The 18014-nt window shown below is 39.6% G+C and overlaps 2 protein-coding genes across 2 annotated transcripts; both read left to right on the forward strand.

Annotated features, from left to right (window-relative positions):
• Positions 1-338: 338 nt before the first annotated feature.
• LOC126803061 (brefeldin A-inhibited guanine nucleotide-exchange protein 2) lies at positions 339-10626 on the forward strand. The gene is made up of 11 exons (XM_050530809.1): positions 339-1720; positions 2812-3129; positions 3614-3962; positions 4039-4461; positions 4544-4833; positions 5063-5336; positions 7038-7537; positions 7624-7945; positions 8070-8448; positions 8572-9245; positions 9722-10626. Exons 1-11 carry the CDS (start codon positions 555-557, stop codon positions 10331-10333), a joined length of 5307 nt encoding a protein of 1768 aa, XP_050386766.1. The 5' UTR covers positions 339-554; the 3' UTR covers positions 10334-10626.
• A 92-nt stretch (positions 10627-10718) lies between these two features.
• Positions 10719-12052, forward strand: LOC126803067 (probable calcium-binding protein CML23). Its single transcript, XM_050530817.1, has one exon. The coding sequence runs from the start codon at positions 11287-11289 to the stop codon at positions 11872-11874; it is 588 nt and encodes a 195-aa protein (XP_050386774.1). The 5' UTR covers positions 10719-11286; the 3' UTR covers positions 11875-12052.
• Positions 12053-18014: the final 5962 nt, after the last annotated feature.

The raw sequence follows: 18014 nt of genomic DNA on the forward strand, positions 1-18014 counted from the left end.
ACATGTATATATTTATTACCAAATTTATGTTTTACATAAGCACCCAATCGATTACATATGTTCATCAAATACAAGTTATAACCTTAAATGTCAATTCTTGGTTCGGTTCGGTTTCCACCGGTTTTTTGAAAGCATGAAACCGATAACCGGCACCAATTACTCGGTTCGGTTTGGTTTCCGACACTGACGCGGTGATTCCGTTCGGTTCCGATTTCTCGGTTTCGGTGCAGTTCGGTTATGACCGGTTTCGATTTTTTCGGTGTCAAAAAGTCCAGCCCTACTTCCAATCACTCCCTGAAACAAAACGCGATCTAAATCTGATGCTCTGTCTATCTCTGTTTCTTTCTCAGTCTCAGCTTCGCTCTCTCTCCCTCTCTCTCTGAAGCTTCTCCTTCTCTCTATGCCACTGAGTCAACTCGCCGAGCGAAACCGATTCCCAATTCCCGCCGCAACGCCCGGCCCGGCAGCCCCCGCCATTTCTCCAGATCCGGCTCAGCTTTGAGTCCCGCCACCACCTCCGCCACCACCTCCGCCACTCGCCGCCGCCGCCGGGAATGGCTTCTTCGGAAGCCGATTCCCGTCTCCGACAGGTCGTTTCTCCAGCCCTAGAGAAGATCATCAAGAACGCCTCCTGGCGCAAGCACGCCAAGCTCGCCAGCGAATGCAAGGCCGTCATCGACCGCCTCGCCAATCCGGCCCAACCCGGCCCCGATTCCGAACCCGACGCCTCCGAGCCCGGCCCTCTCCACGACGGCGGTTCCGATGAGTTCTCCGTCGCCGACGCCGAGTCCATCGTCAGCCCTATCATCAACGCCGCCGCGTCGGGAGTGCTGAAGATCGCCGATCCTGCCGTCGACTGCATCCAGAAGCTAATCGCGCACGGCTACCTCCGCGGCGAGGCCGACACCTCAGGCGGCGCCGGGGCGAAGCTGCTGACGAAGCTGATCGAGTCGGTCTGTAAATGCCACGATTTGGGGGACGATCAGATGGAGCTGCTCGTCCTCAAGACGCTGCTGTCAGCAGTGACGTCAATCTCGCTGCGGATTCACGGCGACTGCTTGCTTCAGATAGTGAGGACTTGCTACGATATCTATTTAGGCAGTAAAAACATAGTGAACCAGACGACGGCGAAGGCGTCGCTGATCCAGATGCTGGTCATTGTTTTCCGGCGAATGGAGGCCGATTCCTCCACCGTGCCGATTAATCCCATTGTTGTGGCAGAATTGATGGATCCGATTGAGAAATCTGACGGTGATGCGTCGATGACTATGTTTGTGCAGGGCTTCATTACCAAGATTATGTCGGACATTGATGGAGTGTTGAATCCGACGACGCCGACGAAGCTCTCCAAGCATGATGGGGCGTTTGAGACCACCACGGTGGAGACTACGAATCCAGCGGATTTGCTGGACTCTACTGATAAGGACATGTTGGATGCAAAGTACTGGGAGATTAGTATGTACAAGACGGCGTTGGAGGGCCGAAAGGGGGAGCTGGCGGATGGGGAAATGGAGAGGGATGAGGATTTGGAGGTTCAGATTGGTAATAAGTTGAGGAGAGATGCTTTTTTGGTGTTTAGAGCTCTTTGTAAGCTGTCTATGAAGACTCCGCCCAAGGAGGCGTTGGCCGATCCGGAGTTGATGAAGGGGAAGATTGTGGCTTTGGAGCTTTTGAAGATTTTGTTGGAGAATGCCGGTGCTGTGTTTAGGACCAGCGACAGGTACTTGTCACGTTCAAATGACCTGATCGGATACGACCGGGTTGCTTGTGCTGCACTCTATGCAATTTTGTTTCTTTGCTTGTTATGGGAGAGTAGAGATGGTGCGCCAGGGTTTAACTTTACAAGGAGTAAAAATGAAAGCTGTTGCACTGTTACTAATTACAAGTATTGCTAGAAATTTAGATCGATTTAATTTATAAGGATATACGATAAACTAGCAATCGCCCCCTTGTGGTCTTCAATATTAACACTACATATTACAGTGATATTTGGCTGATAGTAGAAAATAAGACCGGAGGGAGAAATTTATTGAATCACTTGTTAACAATTTGTAGGGATAAAGGCTGTTGGATTTATTCAAAAAAGAAAAAGGAAAAGGCTGGTGGTTGATACATGTTGCCTTCTTAGTCAAGAACGCTTTTTATTTATTTACTTATTATTACTGTTATTTTAAAAAAAAAGAGAAGTGAGAAGCGTTTATTCCTTAATGGTTTTACCTATACTGATGCTTGTAAGTCTTAGTACATGTTATGTTTTTAAGAGTGGTGCCTGGAAATGGTTGCATTATAGTGTCGGCTAAGTGATAGTACTTAATCTCAATGATTGGTTTACATGTTTGATGGTTTTGCTGTCCCAATGCTTGGTAAATGCAGATACGCCACTTTTACTACGGAGCCAGTGAATTGGTGTATATGTGGAGGTATCAGAGTGATCTACAGATTACAATCTCTAGGAACATCTGTTGAGTGGAAATTATATGTTTTGTTCTCTGGAAGTTGCTAGTTGTTACTTGGTAGATCCTAAGTTTTCTGTATTCTGACTTTGCAATCCATCACATTTGGTCTCTTCAGTAATTTTGATGCACTGGCGTTCATTTGCATTGTTCAGAAGGGTATGCTGGACATAAAATCCCGACTTGTTACCCTGGCTCCCCTTTCTGTTCAATAAGATATGCTTTTCATATTGTTGGATGCAGTGAAATGATTAATACATTATGTACTTCTCTTCTGCATATTTCTCAATTTAGCCTGTTTTCTCCTACTCAGGTCTCTGATTTTTTTTCATTTTATCTTATTATTTATGTGGAGCAGGTTTTTAGGTGCCATTAAGCAGTACTTATGTCTGTCATTGTTGAAGAACAGTGCGTCAACTCTTATGATAGTTTTTCAGCTATCTTCTTCCATTTTCATTAGTCTGGTGTCAAGATTTAGAGCTGGACTAAAAGCAGAAATTGGAGTATTTTTTCCTATGATTGTTCTCAGAGTTTTAGAGAATGTTGCACAACCTAATTTTCAGCAGAAGATGATAGTGCTTCGGTTTCTTGAGAAGCTCTGTGTCGATTCTCAGATCTTGGTAGACATATTTATCAATTATGATTGTGATGTCAATTCATCAAACATATTTGAAAGGTATGGCCTGATTTAAATACCTACAATTTTCAAAGCACTGAAGAGTGATATATATATAGGAGGATTTTCAGGTGCGGACGTCCGTACCTTACGTAAGGTACGGATTTGCCGATCCCGACGGTCCAGTCTGTGCCTGCTGGAGCTCCATTGGCGGCCGAAATCGCCGGAATCTGCCTAGAAACTTAATTTTTTCAGATTCCGGCCGCCGTGGGTCACCGATGGAGCTTCGGTCGGCATAGACGGGATCGCCGGGAGGTGGGTAGTGCAGCTTTGCTGGTCCGCCGCGCCGTTGCGGCCTGCCGTCGCCGGAATCGGGACGTCTGCACGGTACGGACGTCTGCACCTGAAAAGCCTTATATATATATCCACTCTAGTACAAATGCACCTGCATTTTTTCCCACACCCTTGTATTATACATTATTTGGTCGTCTGTTAACAAATATGTTTTTCCCTTCTCCTATTCTGTTCGTCCATATAATACCAGGATGGTAAATGGCCTTCTTAAAACTGCTCAAGGTGCACCTCCTGGTGTTGCCACCACGTTATTACCTCCTCAAGAGGCAACTATGAAACTTGAAGCCATGAGGTGCTTAGTTGCTATATTGAGGTCGATTGGAGACTGGATGAACAAACAACTGCGTATTCCAGATCCTCATTCTACCAAGAAATCTGAGGTTAATGAGAATAGTTCTGAACCAGGAGTGCTTCCCATGGAAAATGGGAATGGTGGTGAGGAATCTGTTGAAGGATCAGATTCTCATTCTGAAGCTTCCAGTGAAGCATCGGATGCTTTAACAATCGAGCAACGCCGAGCTTACAAGCTGGAACTTCAGGTAAGCCAATTGTTTGTAATGCTATCAGATCCCTGTTCTGTCATCACACTGGAATCTTATGTATGTTTTATGGCAGGAAGGTATATCTCTTTTCAATCGGAAACCAAAGAAAGGAATTGAGTTTCTTATTAATGCAAATAAGGTGGGTGATTCACCAGAGGAGATTGCTGCTTTTCTAAAAAATGCATCTGGTTTGAACAAGACTTTGATCGGGGATTATCTTGGAGAAAGAGAAGACTTATCGCTAAAAGTAATGCATGCTTATGTGGAATCCTTTGATCTTCAAAATTTGGAGTTTGATGAGGCAATCAGGTCCTTTCTTCAAGGCTTTAGGTTGCCTGGTGAGGCACAGAAGATTGACAGAATAATGGAAAAGTTCGCTGAGCGCTATTGCAAGTGCAATCCAAAGGCTTTTACTAGTGCTGATACAGCCTATGTCCTTGCCTACTCCGTGATATTGCTCAATACTGATGCTCATAACCCCATGGTGAAGAGCAAGGTGGGATAGTGCATACCTCATTTAGTTAGATGATCTGATTTCTAATTGATGTCTAACTCCTTCTGGTCATTAAAACATGCAGATGTCAGCTGATGATTTTATAAGAAACAATCGTGGCATAGATGATGGAAAAGATCTATCTGAGGAGTACTTGAGGTCACTGTATGAACGAATATCGAGAAAGGAGATAAAAATGAAAGATTTTGATATGGCTGCTCAGCAGATACAGTCAGTGAACCCAAACCGTCTTTTGGGCTTGGATAGTATCTTAAATATTGTGATCCGGAAACGAGGAGACAGTCAACTGGAGACCAGTGATGATCTTATCAAGCATATGCAAGAGCAATTTAAAGAAAAAGCTCGGAAATCTGAGTAAGAATAACTAGTATATGCACTCATAAAGTTCTTTCAGCAATCATGTTCGGTTAGTATATGCTAGTATGCTACTGCACTTACCATCTATTCTTGGCTTCTACTCTTGAATAAGAATTTTGGGAGTCCAGTAGTGAAATTTTATCTGTTGAGGACTTTTTCTAAATTTACAACTGACAGTATCTTTTAAATTTGAATCTCAGTATAAAATTGCATGGCTGTTTTGTAGGTCAGTTTATTATGCGGCAACAGATGTGGTGATTCTTAAATTCATGGTTGAGGTCTGCTGGGCTCCTATGCTGGCTGCCTTCAGTGTTCCACTTGACCAAACTGATGATGAAGTAGTTATTTCTCTGTGTCTTGAAGGGATCCGTTATGCTATCCATGTTACTGCCGCAATGTCTATGAAGACCCATAGAGATGCTTTTGTGACTTCACTGGCGAAGTTTACTTCCCTCCACTCTCCTGCTGACATCAAGCAGAAAAACATAGAAGCAATCAAGGTTAGTAATTCCTCTACTATGCACAATTGTTGCACTGGATGCAAATGAGCTTTGTGATTATACTTGTTGCTTTCGGGAATCGATATGCTCACTTCAATATTAGCATAGATACCTCATGAGGCTCATATTATCTATGACTGATTATATCAGTAATTGTTCAACAGTCTGCTTTCTTTCGACTAAAAATTAGACTCATTGATTGAAGTGATGTATTTAGTGGCTAAAACTGTTGATCATGCTTGTTTTAGATCTGCCAGTTCTCATATTTAATGAAGAATTTAATGGTGTATCTTGTGTGATGCTTGAGCGTATATGTCTTAGGTTTTAGTTTTGGTCTGCTGCTTTGTAGCTTAAAATGAAGTCTTTGAATACAGTTATTTGACGGTACTTCATTAATCGTTTACTTATATTTCTCCTTTAGTCCAATATGGATGAGTGGTACCCTGCTTTTGAGTGCTCTCTTATATGTAATACTCATGAGGTCAGGTGGCAACTTTTTTTAATTTTTTAGGATAACACTTCTCAATTGTCAATCCACCCTTTTTTTTTCTTTCTCTTTTGATGTTTTTGAATTTAACTTAATTCTGTGAGTTGTCCATGATATCCTCAGTGCAACTATCCGTTTTTAGAAACCATGGAGTGTATTATGGACAGTTTATGTACTAAGATCTGAATGAAAGTATGAATAAAACATGGAGGCGTGTAGTTTGACTTCTAGGATGTGTTAATAACAACACCATCTCATGTGGTATTATAGTTCTGGAACAAAGCTTATCTTGTACCAAACAATGCCTTACGCTAGATATTTATATAAAACAGACTAGAGGAGACCTTGAGAGCTACAGCACTAGTTTTGACATTTAGATAACAACCAATAGACGGCCCCCTTAAAAAAAAAACAACTGATAGAGGGTGATTCCGCTTCAGCTGTTGTTGTAACCTGGAGGTTTAGTTTGCCTTTACAGCTAGTTTGGGAGTTTTCAACAATTAATGCCTCATGCTATCATCATGGAATTCTAACCTCAAGCTCTTTCAAGATATAGTTTAGTTGTATCTACTTGAGTTATTTAAACTAAAAGGTCTAGCAACAGTTTACATTTATTGGACACCTGATACCAATTCCTAGTTAACCAGTTTGAAGGGGTATACTTGGCCGCAATAAACATGATGTACACTACCAAAATTGAGCGCTCTTTGAGAATGAAAGGAAGGGAACAAATTTAACTGTGTAGTGCATGATCATATGCATTAAAATCTTGCATGGTCCTGCAGAAGAGTGATTATAAAAGAGATGCAGATAACATATATGAAATTTAGTAATCATGGACATTAAGTTTAGTAACTGTAATTTGAAGGGTGAAAGACTATTAAGTTCAAATCTATGGTTAGGTGTAGTCAGCATGGTTGTTCCTGCCCTATCAGCTACTAACTACCAAGTTTCCGACTGCATTTTTTATGACCTGCTTATGGTTTATGTACTAGTAAATGACCAAGTCAGCATGGTTGTTCCTGCCTTATCAGCTACTAACTACCAAGTTTTCGACTGCATTATTTTATGACCTGCTTATGGTTTATGTACTAGTAAATGACCATTAGAAATTTCTCAATTGAACTTTCATTTTTCTGTAATATGTTCACATTTTTGGGCTTTAAAAGGGAACTTTATGCATCTTATATATCTTATTTGACCATATTCTTTAGGCTATAGTGACAATTGCTGATGAAGATGGGAACTACCTACAAGAAGCTTGGGAGCATATTTTGACTTGTGTTTCCCGCTTTGAACATCTACATCTCCTGGGAGAGGGTGCTCCTCCAGATGCCACTTTCTTTGCTTTTCCTCAGAATGAACCAGAAAAATCAAAGCAAGCCAAGTCAACTGTCCTTCCTGTTCTTAAAAAGAAGGGCCAAGGGAAAATGCAGTATGCAGCTGCTGCTGTGTTGAGAGGTTCATATGATAGTGCTGGTATTGGTGGGAATGCTTCTGGGATGGTCACATCAGAACAGATGAACAATTTGGTTTCTAACTTAAATATGTTAGAACAAGTTGGAGACATGAGCCGCATATTCACACGGAGTCAAAAGCTAAATAGTGAGGCAATTATTGATTTTGTCAAGGCTCTTTGCAAGGTCTCTATGGAGGAATTGCGATCTGCAACTGATCCTCGGGTTTTCAGCCTCACAAAGATGGTTGAAATTGCGTATGGCTCACCTCACTTCAAATCTTATTTTTGTGCTTCTCTCAACAAAATCATAGAGTTTCACTTAACTCTTTTTCCTATTACAGGCATTATAACATGAACCGCATCAGGCTTGTGTGGTCTAGCATCTGGCATGTACTCTCTAATTTCTTTGTGACGATTGGTTGTTCTGAAAACCTGTCTATTGCAATTTTTGCTATGGATTCTCTACGCCAATTGTCAATGAAGTTCTTGGAGCGAGAAGAGCTGGCTAATTATAATTTTCAGAATGAGTTTATGAAACCTTTTGTCATTGTTATGCGTAAAAGTAGTGCAGTTGAGATACGAGAATTAATTATCAGATGTGTCTCCCAAATGGTTTTATCTCGTGTCAACAATGTCAAATCTGGATGGAAGAGCATGTTCATGGTACCGGAATATCCCAACCTTTTCTCTCCATGAAAAATTGTATTCCTAGTGGTTAAATACTTAACGATATTTTTAAATCTGTTCTTGCAAGATCTTTAATACATGTTACTATGATTCTTTTCAGGTTTTCACTACCGCAGCTTATGACGACCACAAGAATATTGTACTCTTGGCCTTTGAAATAATTGAGAAGATTATCCGCGACTACTTCCCCTACATTACCGAGACTGAAACCACTACTTTTACTGATTGCGTAAATTGTCTAATTGCATTCACCAATAGTAGATTCAATAAAGACGTTAGCCTCAATGCTATTGCTTTTCTTCGGTTCTGTGCAACAAAACTTGCTGAGGGAGGTCTTAGTTCTTCATCAAGAAACAAGGAGAAGGATGCATCTGGAAAAATTCCATCTTCACCTCAAGGATGGAAAGAAGGAAGACAAGATAATGGGGGAATGCCAGATAAGGATGACCATCTTTATTTCTGGTTCCCTTTGTTGGCTGGTAAGGGTGTTGCATGAATTGGCAGTTGATAAATAGAATTGCAAAGCGGTTGGGGACTCTTAGTCGGAGTTTTTTATTCTTTCAAACTGCAATTTTTTTTATTTATTGTTATCTTCATTGCAGGTTTGTCCGAACTTAGCTTTGATCCTAGGCCTGAAATCAGGAAGAGTGCCTTACAAGTGCTATTTGAATCTTTACGTAACCATGGTCACCTTTTCTCTCTACCTTTGTGGGAAAAAGTGTTTGAATCAGTGCTATTTCCAATATTTGACTATGTGCGGCATGCTATTGATCCTTCTGGGGAAAACTCACCAGAACAGGGGGTTGACAGTGAAACAGGCGAGCTTGATCAAGATGCCTGGATGTACGAGACATGCACATTGGCACTCCAATTAGTTGTTGATCTTTTTGTCAAGTTTTATGACACTGTCAATCCTCTTTTGAAGAAAGTTTTGGTGCTTCTAGTCAGTTTTATCAGACGACCTCACCAAAGCCTAGCTGGCATAGGTATTGCTGCATTTGTGCGATTGATGAGCAATGCAGGGGACCTCTTTTCTGATGAGAAGTGGCTGGAAGTGGTTTTATCATTAAAAGAAGCAGCCAATTCAACTCTTCCTGATTTTTCTTTCATTCTTAGTGGAGACAGCATCATAGCAAACCTAGACTCTTCTAGTAGAGAAGATCATGGAGGGTCTGGGAGGCCTGAAGATGATTCAGAGAGACTAAGGACAAACCATCTTTATGCTGGCTTAGCTGACGTGAAGTGCCGAGCTGCTGTTCAACTTTTATTGATTCAGGTACTTTTTGTTCCATTTACTGAATGCCTTTCTATTGTAAAATATGCCTTTCTATGCTGCCTTATGCTTCTTGAAACGTAGCCACAATGTTTTTCAGCATGCTCTTAATTTCTTAAATGCTTTTAGTCCTAGTGAGTAGCATGGAAACATGTTGTCAAATTGGTGGCTCCTCTTTATGGAAATTAGTGTTCTAGGAACCGCATCAAGTATTTGTTATAACTCTATTTATCACATGATCTATTATTGTAACTAGCCATTTTACAACCTAATGTCAAAAACTAGAATATATATAAATATACAAGACAAGGACATTAAGTGTGAGAATAATGCTGGCTTAGACTGCATAGTATCTATGTCTTGGCAGTGTGTAAAAGATACATGTTTGAATCATTAGTGGTATTACACCAAATGTTTCAGTCTGCAGCTTATCATATGAATAATGTTCCTGATGGCTCCATGTTTCATAAAATTTTCAGGCAGTGATGGAGATTTACACCATGTATCGGAGTCACCTTTCAACAAATAACACATTAATCCTGTTCAATGCTTTGCATGATTTGGCATCACATGCTCACAAAATTAACACTGATACCACTTTACGGGCAAGGCTACAAGAGTTTGGCTCCATGACACAAATGCAAGATCCTCCGCTGTTACGTATAGAGAATGAATCTTACCAAATATGCCTCACATTCTTACAGAATCTTGTAGAGGACAGGCCTCCAAGTTTTGATGAGGTGGAGGTAGAGTCCCACATTGTGGACCTTTGCAAAGAGGTTTTACAGTTCTATATTGAAGCAGCTTGCTCTGGGAAGATTTCTGAATCATCTAATGGCCAGCAGCACCGTTGGCTGATTCCTCTAGGTTCTGGGCGACGGAGAGAGTTGGCTGCACGAGCACCGCTTATTGTGGCTACTCTCCAAGCCATCTGTTCCTTGGGAGAGACTTCATTTCAAAATAACTTGTCCCATTTCTTCCCACTGCTTGCAACCTTGATTAGTTGTGAACATGGGTCCGATGAGGTCCAGATTGCCCTCAGTGACATGTTAAGCTCATCAGTCGGTCCAGTTCTGCTGTGGTCATGTTGAGCCAGTGAGGTAGCACCATTAAATCTGAAATGTATGATAATTGTCCCCCAATTCTTGTAGTTTCATCCTCTTTTTATTCATCAACGGAAATATAGTTTGGTAGTGTATGAAGAGTTAGCAATGTTTTGGACTTGTTGGCTAGTGCTTCTAAATCTTCTGTAGTCTGTTTGGCATTATAGCTCCAATAGAATTTATACATCTTCAGGAGTTTTGTCGTATGATAGTCACATATTTTCACCGTCTTTAGATAAATGAAAATTGTTTCTATGGAAAGTGGCCTTCTCTTCTCTGCGTGTATATATGCTTTCTGGTTTCTTTTGTTTTGAGAAGAATTTTCTGGTTGATTTTCGATAGGGTTGTGCTTACACATTGCTTATGGTGATCGATGCCTGTTGCTACAGATATAGTCGGAGACTACTGCGTATTTATAGCTGCGCTTTTTCTACTTAATGATTGATGTTTCATAGAGTTGTTAACTTAGTTAATTGCTTATTTGAAAATTGAGATGTAGAACATTTCGTTAATTTGAGGATCACATTTGACATACAAATTCTACAACTCTAGTAAGGTGAACTTTGACACGCACCTTGGAAACTCGAGGAAACCAAGGGTATGCACAAAGCAACAACCAGAAGCCAGATAATACTCAAATTGCGGAGACGGCAAGAGAGTGGTATGATGTAATGATGTCCATGCCGGCTCTTCTGGAATCATGATCTCAGCTGGCATCCACCATACCTGACCTGATCAACTACAAAGGACTCGGTCCCCAACTCCATAGGGATAGATACATAGAATTATACAGATAAATCCCTCTCCATGTCTCTCAAATATATATACACCATTCGAAGCCATGCGCATCAACCACTCTGCTTAAGTTTAGTTTCATATCTCTGGTGGTAAAAGGCGTTACTTTAATCGGTTTCTTGTTGAAACGAGAGTTTCAGTTTACGATGAGTTGTTTTAGGATTTGCTTGACCGCTCTCCGGTGGGGCACGTCTAATGGATGCAAGAGCTTTCAGAAGAAGAGAAGAAGGTCTTCCAGCTTCGATGCACCAGGGACTGCTACATCGTCTTTTGCGGCCATGGAAGTGTCGAATCAGTTCAAGCAAGTGTTTGAGGTGATGGACTCCAACGGGGATGGGAAGATATCTCCAGTGGAGCTCAGTGAAGTTCTCTGCTGCCTCGGGTACAAGAACAAGTCCGCCGCTGCGAAAGAAGCTGAAGGGATGGTGAGAGAGATGGACAGCAATGGAGACGGCTTCATAGACTTGGATGAGTTCATGAATGCTGTGAATGCTAATTATACAATGCGTAGTGGTAACGATGGCGGTGATGATCTGATGGATGCTTTTCTTATATTTGATACCGATAAGAATGGAAAGATTTCAGCCAAGGAGTTGAGGAGGGTGCTGGTCAGCCTTGGATGTGAGAGAAGCAGTCTGAAAGAGTGTAAGCAAATGATCAAAGGGGTTGATAGGAACGGAGACGGGGTTGTGGATTTTGAAGAATTTAGCTTGATGATGACCAGAAATGTGTAAGTTGATCGAAGTTATGTTGAACCTTTAGGTTTTCTCATCAGTTCTAATTTGCAATCATGTATTAGCAATAGTTTATATCAACCGTGAAGATAAAAGGGTTGATTGATTGTGTTAGAGACGTCTTAAAAGTCCAGAAAAAAACTTTGGAATATAACCCCACTAATAATGCAGTCTCGCTTTCTCCCACTTTTTACTCAATTGATTTCTTGGATTCTTTGTCCAATTGGGTCCTCAATCTTTTGTCCAAATATTAGGGATTAGTTTGATCCTATAGGTTTCATCTTATCTTGTTGAGATTTGTAGAATACTATTCTCAATGCTCCTGACCTAATTCCAAAGTTGAATGATGTCCATCTTTTTTTCAAAGGTTCTTATACTTCTATGGTAAATTTGGAGGGCGTGCAACAATGTTGTTTTAAAAAACAAGCGCTTCTCTCCCCTGCCATAGTTGCTACTGCTGTTTCCAACTCTCTTGTATCAAGTGCTTATCATGGTACTCGCCTCCACACTTCGGATGTCATCATATGGAACCCCCCCCCCCCTCCCACACACACACAATTTTTGTGAAGCTTAACTTTGATGGGTTGGTTTTGTCCAATTATGGAGTAGCAACAATTTGTTTCATCATTTGTGAATCGACTGGCTACTTCAGCGGCCACGATTGGTGTTGCTAGTGTTCTTATTGCCGAGCCACTGCTCTAAGGGATGGTCTTCTAAAAGCTCGAGACCGTTGCCTCCATCGAGTTCAAGTTGAAGGTGACTCTCAGATTGTAATCAATTGCGTTCTTGGAAAGGCCTGCACTCCTTGGAGACTTATATCCATTATCCATGACATAAGGGCCATTGGGACATGCTTTGAAGAGATTTCCTTCACTCACATTTTCAAAGAAGCCTATTGTATAGCCGATGCCCTTGCTGCTGTTGGTCACACCCTAGTTCGTTCAAGAGATTGAGAGGATGTTCCTTCTAGAGTTTCCTCTGTTCTGAATTTTAACCTCTTCGATATTGGTTACACTTGAGGAGCTTGCCCCTTATAGTTTTTTCTTTCGCATAAAAAAACAAAAAAGTGATACATATGCATGGCAGTCCAAATCGATCTCTCGATAAGGCAACACATTGACATTCGGCACTTTAAACAAGAAGCATGATCCAACCAGGTCATCCACAGGTTCTAAACTTGTCGGCACTTTAAACAAGAAGCATGGTCCAACCAGGTCATCCACAGGTTCCAAACAAGTTTAGAACGAGCAACTTCCCCATGACATAGATTTCTCATATTTTCAGAGTAAAACTAACTAATATACTTTGAATTCTACATAGTTAATTGGACGACAGTAATTTCAGATTGAATTCCATTTCCAAACTTTGCCAACCAAGTCTGAAAACCTAACTGCACACTTTTCAGCAGATAGAGATACTACTCAAGCCCAACCATTTTAGATTTCGGTCTAGGGGACATTACTGTTACGACACCGAAATTTTCAAATATGAAACTCGAAAATCGAAGTCATGAAAACTCAAAAACAATCTCAATAAATTGAAATTATCTTATCATCACAGCGTTTCATTACTGAGTTCATAGTACAACTCAGTCGAATGAATTATTACAAAACTAATTTAAAATTCAAGCATTATTTCAAACGGGAATGTAAAATCCTCGCAATCCTCACCACAAAATAAATAAAGAAACTTCGACGTCTTCAGAGTAGTCCGTCAATTATGCTAATCCACACCTGCATAACTATCTCATACACCATCAAATAGGTGCATCGGGATTGTAAACACAAACCCGGTAAGCTTTGCAGTTCGTATGAGTAAAACAACAATATAACTCGCATATAAATACAAAAGAAAAATACTTAAAATATTTAATTATAAATGTACTCATGAGTCACAGGATGGCCAATCTGGTTGTCCAATAATATCTGAAAATATAAGTGCTCATGAGAATCGGGCAACCCATCTGTTTACCCGAATACATTTATAATACGGGTACTCATGAGACTCAGGTACTCATCTATTACCCCTCATGTTAGTACGCCGCCAGACATTGGGTAACCACTTGTTACCCAATATCCAAAAATATGGGTACTTATAAGCCGGTAATCCATCTGTTACCTCTCATGTCAATACACCAACAGACAGACTAGAGCTCTAACTGTATCGTAACTGTCGCCCGGCCAAGGCTAGGTTCCGACATGCCAACACGTCTAAAGACAGGTCCGAAGACAACAAAAACGTTTTAACATAACTCAAGTTAAAACCACGTACAAAACAATCCTCACATGTTATTGTACAAAACCAAGTGACATGCTCAAATAAATAAATATCAATGCTATAAATGAACTTATTTGAAAACGGGAATATGACAGTATATAATATAGCAACCCATATATATGTATCGATTTTACCAATTATACACATACACAAACCACTATATTATATACATATCATAGTTCAATCTTTTAAAATAAGTGTAATTATAAATCTCCGCTAAGGGCAGATTCATCACTGTGAGATTCTACTCACCTTATATTTCTAAGCGTAATTTCCACAATTTCCGCAAGCGAATCCTTTACTTGTTGTGTTGATCACCTAGAATAGATAAGAAGTGATTTAGAAGCGTTACGTAAAACCTCAAATGCCGAAATAGTACTAATGTTTTACTGTTCAGCAAATTTTATTTTTTTACGAAATCACTGTTCATGTAATTACTGTTCATATACGTATTACTTTTCATATATGTACTGTTTACATATTACTTTTCATATATGTACCGTTTACGTATTTCTGTACAGTAATAGACTATTCATAGTAAATACTGTCAGTAAATACTAATCACCGATTTACCTTTTAAAATTTATTTTACAATTACTGTACACAAAATACTTTTACATTTACTGTACGTAAAATACTTTTGTATTTACTGTACGTAAATTATTTTTTTACATTCACTGTACAGAAATAACTTTTTACAAAATCATTGTTTACGCGCCACCTCCGGCAGCCGGGGGTGTCGAGCACGGAGGCCGGTGGAGGGAGATCGTCGGCGAGAGGTGAGAGGGTCGGGGAGAGAGAGAGAGGCTGTGGGGTGAGGGTTTCTGAAAATGGAAACCCTAGCTCCAATTAATTCTCTTTTATACCCTTTTCCAAAATCGGAAACTAACTTCTGTCGCTAATAATTTTCACGTACGACGTCCGATTAGAACGCGTGATATGTCCACGAACTTGTATCGACGAGCTCTACAACTTTCGTGAAGGAAGTTTCCAGAAACGAGCGACGGAGTAAAAGTCAACTCCCGTGTCGCGGGAACGTAACGTTTTTCAATTTTGACAACGTCGCGAAGCGAAACAAATGTGTTTTATTAATTTTACTAAGTTAGAATTCAAATAATTTGATTCCGAAAAAATTGGGTCATTAAAATTATTGTCCGCCCTTCCCGATATATAGTTATATACAATCTCAGCTCGTTTCTGCTAGCTACTACCATGCAATCCTTCAGGGCGGATGATCATAGACTTATATTAACATCCATTTTCCTCTGAAGAAAAAGAGAAGCTCCCCGAAGTTATGGCAAGTAAAATTGATCGATCTGGAGTCCCTTGGTCCCGGTAATGACTTCATTGATGTGCGACAACTTGAATTAAGGGCTTGAAATAATGCATCATGTTGATGATGAAGTGACTAAAGCATACGTACATGCTAGGTCTGTTACTGTTAGGAGTGATATATGGTTCTTAATGAAGCCATATGTGTGTTTTTCTTGTTTTGTACTGCGCGGTATATGAGGCAATCTAAATACCAAAGGCTATTTTGATCCAAAATCGATCTGAAACAGCTACTCATCTACAATATTAGTGTGGGTGTCTGATATAAGTCTGGTAATGGTGGAAAGCTAATACGAGGCAACTGATGATATGATTGAACAGATTTAATCATACAAGTCTGATATAAGTCTTGTTCTTATTTGTTGCTGCAATTGGTTTTACATACAATTGATCGAACAGATTGTTTCATTTTGATTGTTAACCAGAGACAAGTTCAATAATGTAGTTCTCTGGCTAGCTATCGTCGTCGTCTTAAAAGGCTTTCGTCTTCAACTTTTTTTTAAACTAAATTACTAATAGTGTTTACATACACAAAGTGACACAATGCTTATTATAGTTTGAAATGCATGTGATGATTATCTTTAATGAAAATTTACCGACCGAAGTATATATAACAAATTGCTTACAAATTCATCAAAAAAAAAATTCAAATTGCTTACAGAGTTTGTCTAGATCAGTTAAATACATAAACTGATGAAGTGAATGTTCATAATAGCATAGAGTACGTAGGGCAAGCATCTGCCAAAAAAAAATTTGTTTCTCTAACTAATAGGAACCTTTAACTAGCTAGAACTTAGAAGAGGCCCTTCGTAATAGTTCTCCACATTCAAAAACAAAGAAGTGGAATAAGTCAGGTAATTCTTTAGCTAAAAAGTTGGAGTAAAGTCGATGATAGCTTGATCATGTACACCTTGAGACCACAAGCCTCAATCCTTATTTTGGACCATATGTACTAAACAATATCGATCTTCTCACAAGCTTTGCGACTGCAAGAACAGCTCGAGGTTCACATCTGAAAATCAGTTCATGGCCATACTAGCTACTGATCCCGTTGTGAACAAGTAAGTTGATATAGTTGATGTATCACCAACGTGATAAATTGAAGCTGGAAGAGCAAGCAATAATCTTGATCTCTAATGAGCAAGCTAGAATCCATTACGCTTATAATTAACGGCGATATTAGAGGATTCTATGACAAGAGATCTGAGAGATAGTTTGAACAAGACCAAACATGGCGGTGGAGAAAATCCAATGAACACCATAAAGCTCAAATGGTCTATTGAATTATTTATCTGTAAAACTATCGATTTATTACTTCTGAATTTACTCCAATATCTTTATACATATATAGACTATAGTTGAACCTTACTTTCAAAAATATCTTCATAAATATTTACATAAACCAAACAGTATACATGCAGCTGCCACCCTACAAATGAGTTATTGAAACGGGGTCTACCAGGTGAGGTGATGAAGATGGTGCGACCTCCATATTACAATATATATTGTTAAGGCATGCAAATTTCGTTCACATTCTATTTGTGTGTATCACATTTACACATCTTTTTCAATGCTTCGTGAGTCTGAGGATCATGAGCTTTATATGAGTGTGGAAGAGTTGCATATGGGATGAGTATGATTTAAGTATGTTGGCTTCAGTGATAGCCAATACAAAGAAAATTGAATCATTATTTCAATCAATTTTACAATGATGTTAGATTCAACAGGAAAAAGCTGGCCTAATATAATGATGTTAGTTTCCATCCTGTACTGCTGAAGTTCTAAAGAAAAGCACTATTTCTTCAAGAGATTGTTAATCCCCGACATGTGATCCTCCAGAATCCTTAATTTTCTAGAGATGGACGTCAAATGAATCATACTCGATCACAAACTTCTCCCATATTGTCCAGGTTGCTGATCACCTCTATATGCTCCTGCGCACCATCGTCATTCGTTGGTGCTGTCAGTATTCTTTTGTTTTCTGCACACCTGCATTATGCAAATAACTTCATCATTTCCCCTTTCATCACACTGACCGGTTGTCATTTGACTCCCAAATCTTCAAACAGCATTAAACCCTAAAATGAATGAACCAATTACCCATTAATCATACCAAAACTAACTGGTATAGGAGGCCGACAGTCAAACAAGAACATTAACCAGGGAAGAAGGGGGAATCTCAATTTGGAGGGCATAGCTCTCAAAGCTCAAGTTCCTTGTTTATTTATCAATTATCAAGTTATTTCTTTTCATGCACAGCCACAATCTCAACATAAGTAGAATAATTGGAGGGTTCATTCTTTTTATCTAAGTTTCTCAGTACGTACAGTGCAAACAGTATTTAATTAGTTTGGCAATGATCATGACAATTATATATTGACATCCTTGGATATCTAATAAAAACTAGTAGCTACCTCTGATTTGTATCTCTATCTGTATATATTTTAATTATCCCTTTATTTTTCAATGAACTTTTAAATAAGATTCACTTAATTTTCTAGCAAGTATAAATTTCTTGGCATTCTTTTATA

The sequence above is a fragment of the Argentina anserina genome, chromosome 7 (genome assembly GCF_933775445.1).
Source record: "Argentina anserina chromosome 7, drPotAnse1.1, whole genome shotgun sequence".
Lineage (NCBI taxonomy): Eukaryota > Viridiplantae > Streptophyta > Magnoliopsida > Rosales > Rosaceae > Argentina > Argentina anserina.

Bases quoted from the DNA above. Each gene is read 5' to 3' on its own strand.
- LOC126803061 (XM_050530809.1), top strand. From the start codon at position 555: ATGGCTTCTTCGGAAGCCGATTCCCGTCTCCGACAGGTCGTTTCTCCA. The intron at 3,963-4,038 runs GTAAGCCAATTG...GTTTTATGGCAG, and splicing joins CTTACAAGCTGGAACTTCAG to GAAGGTATATCTCTTTTCAA. The intron at 4,834-5,062 runs GTAAGAATAACT...GCTGTTTTGTAG, and splicing joins GAAAAAGCTCGGAAATCTGA to GTCAGTTTATTATGCGGCAA.
- LOC126803067 (XM_050530817.1), top strand. From the start codon at position 11,287: ATGAGTTGTTTTAGGATTTGCTTGACCGCTCTCCGGTGGGGCACGTCT.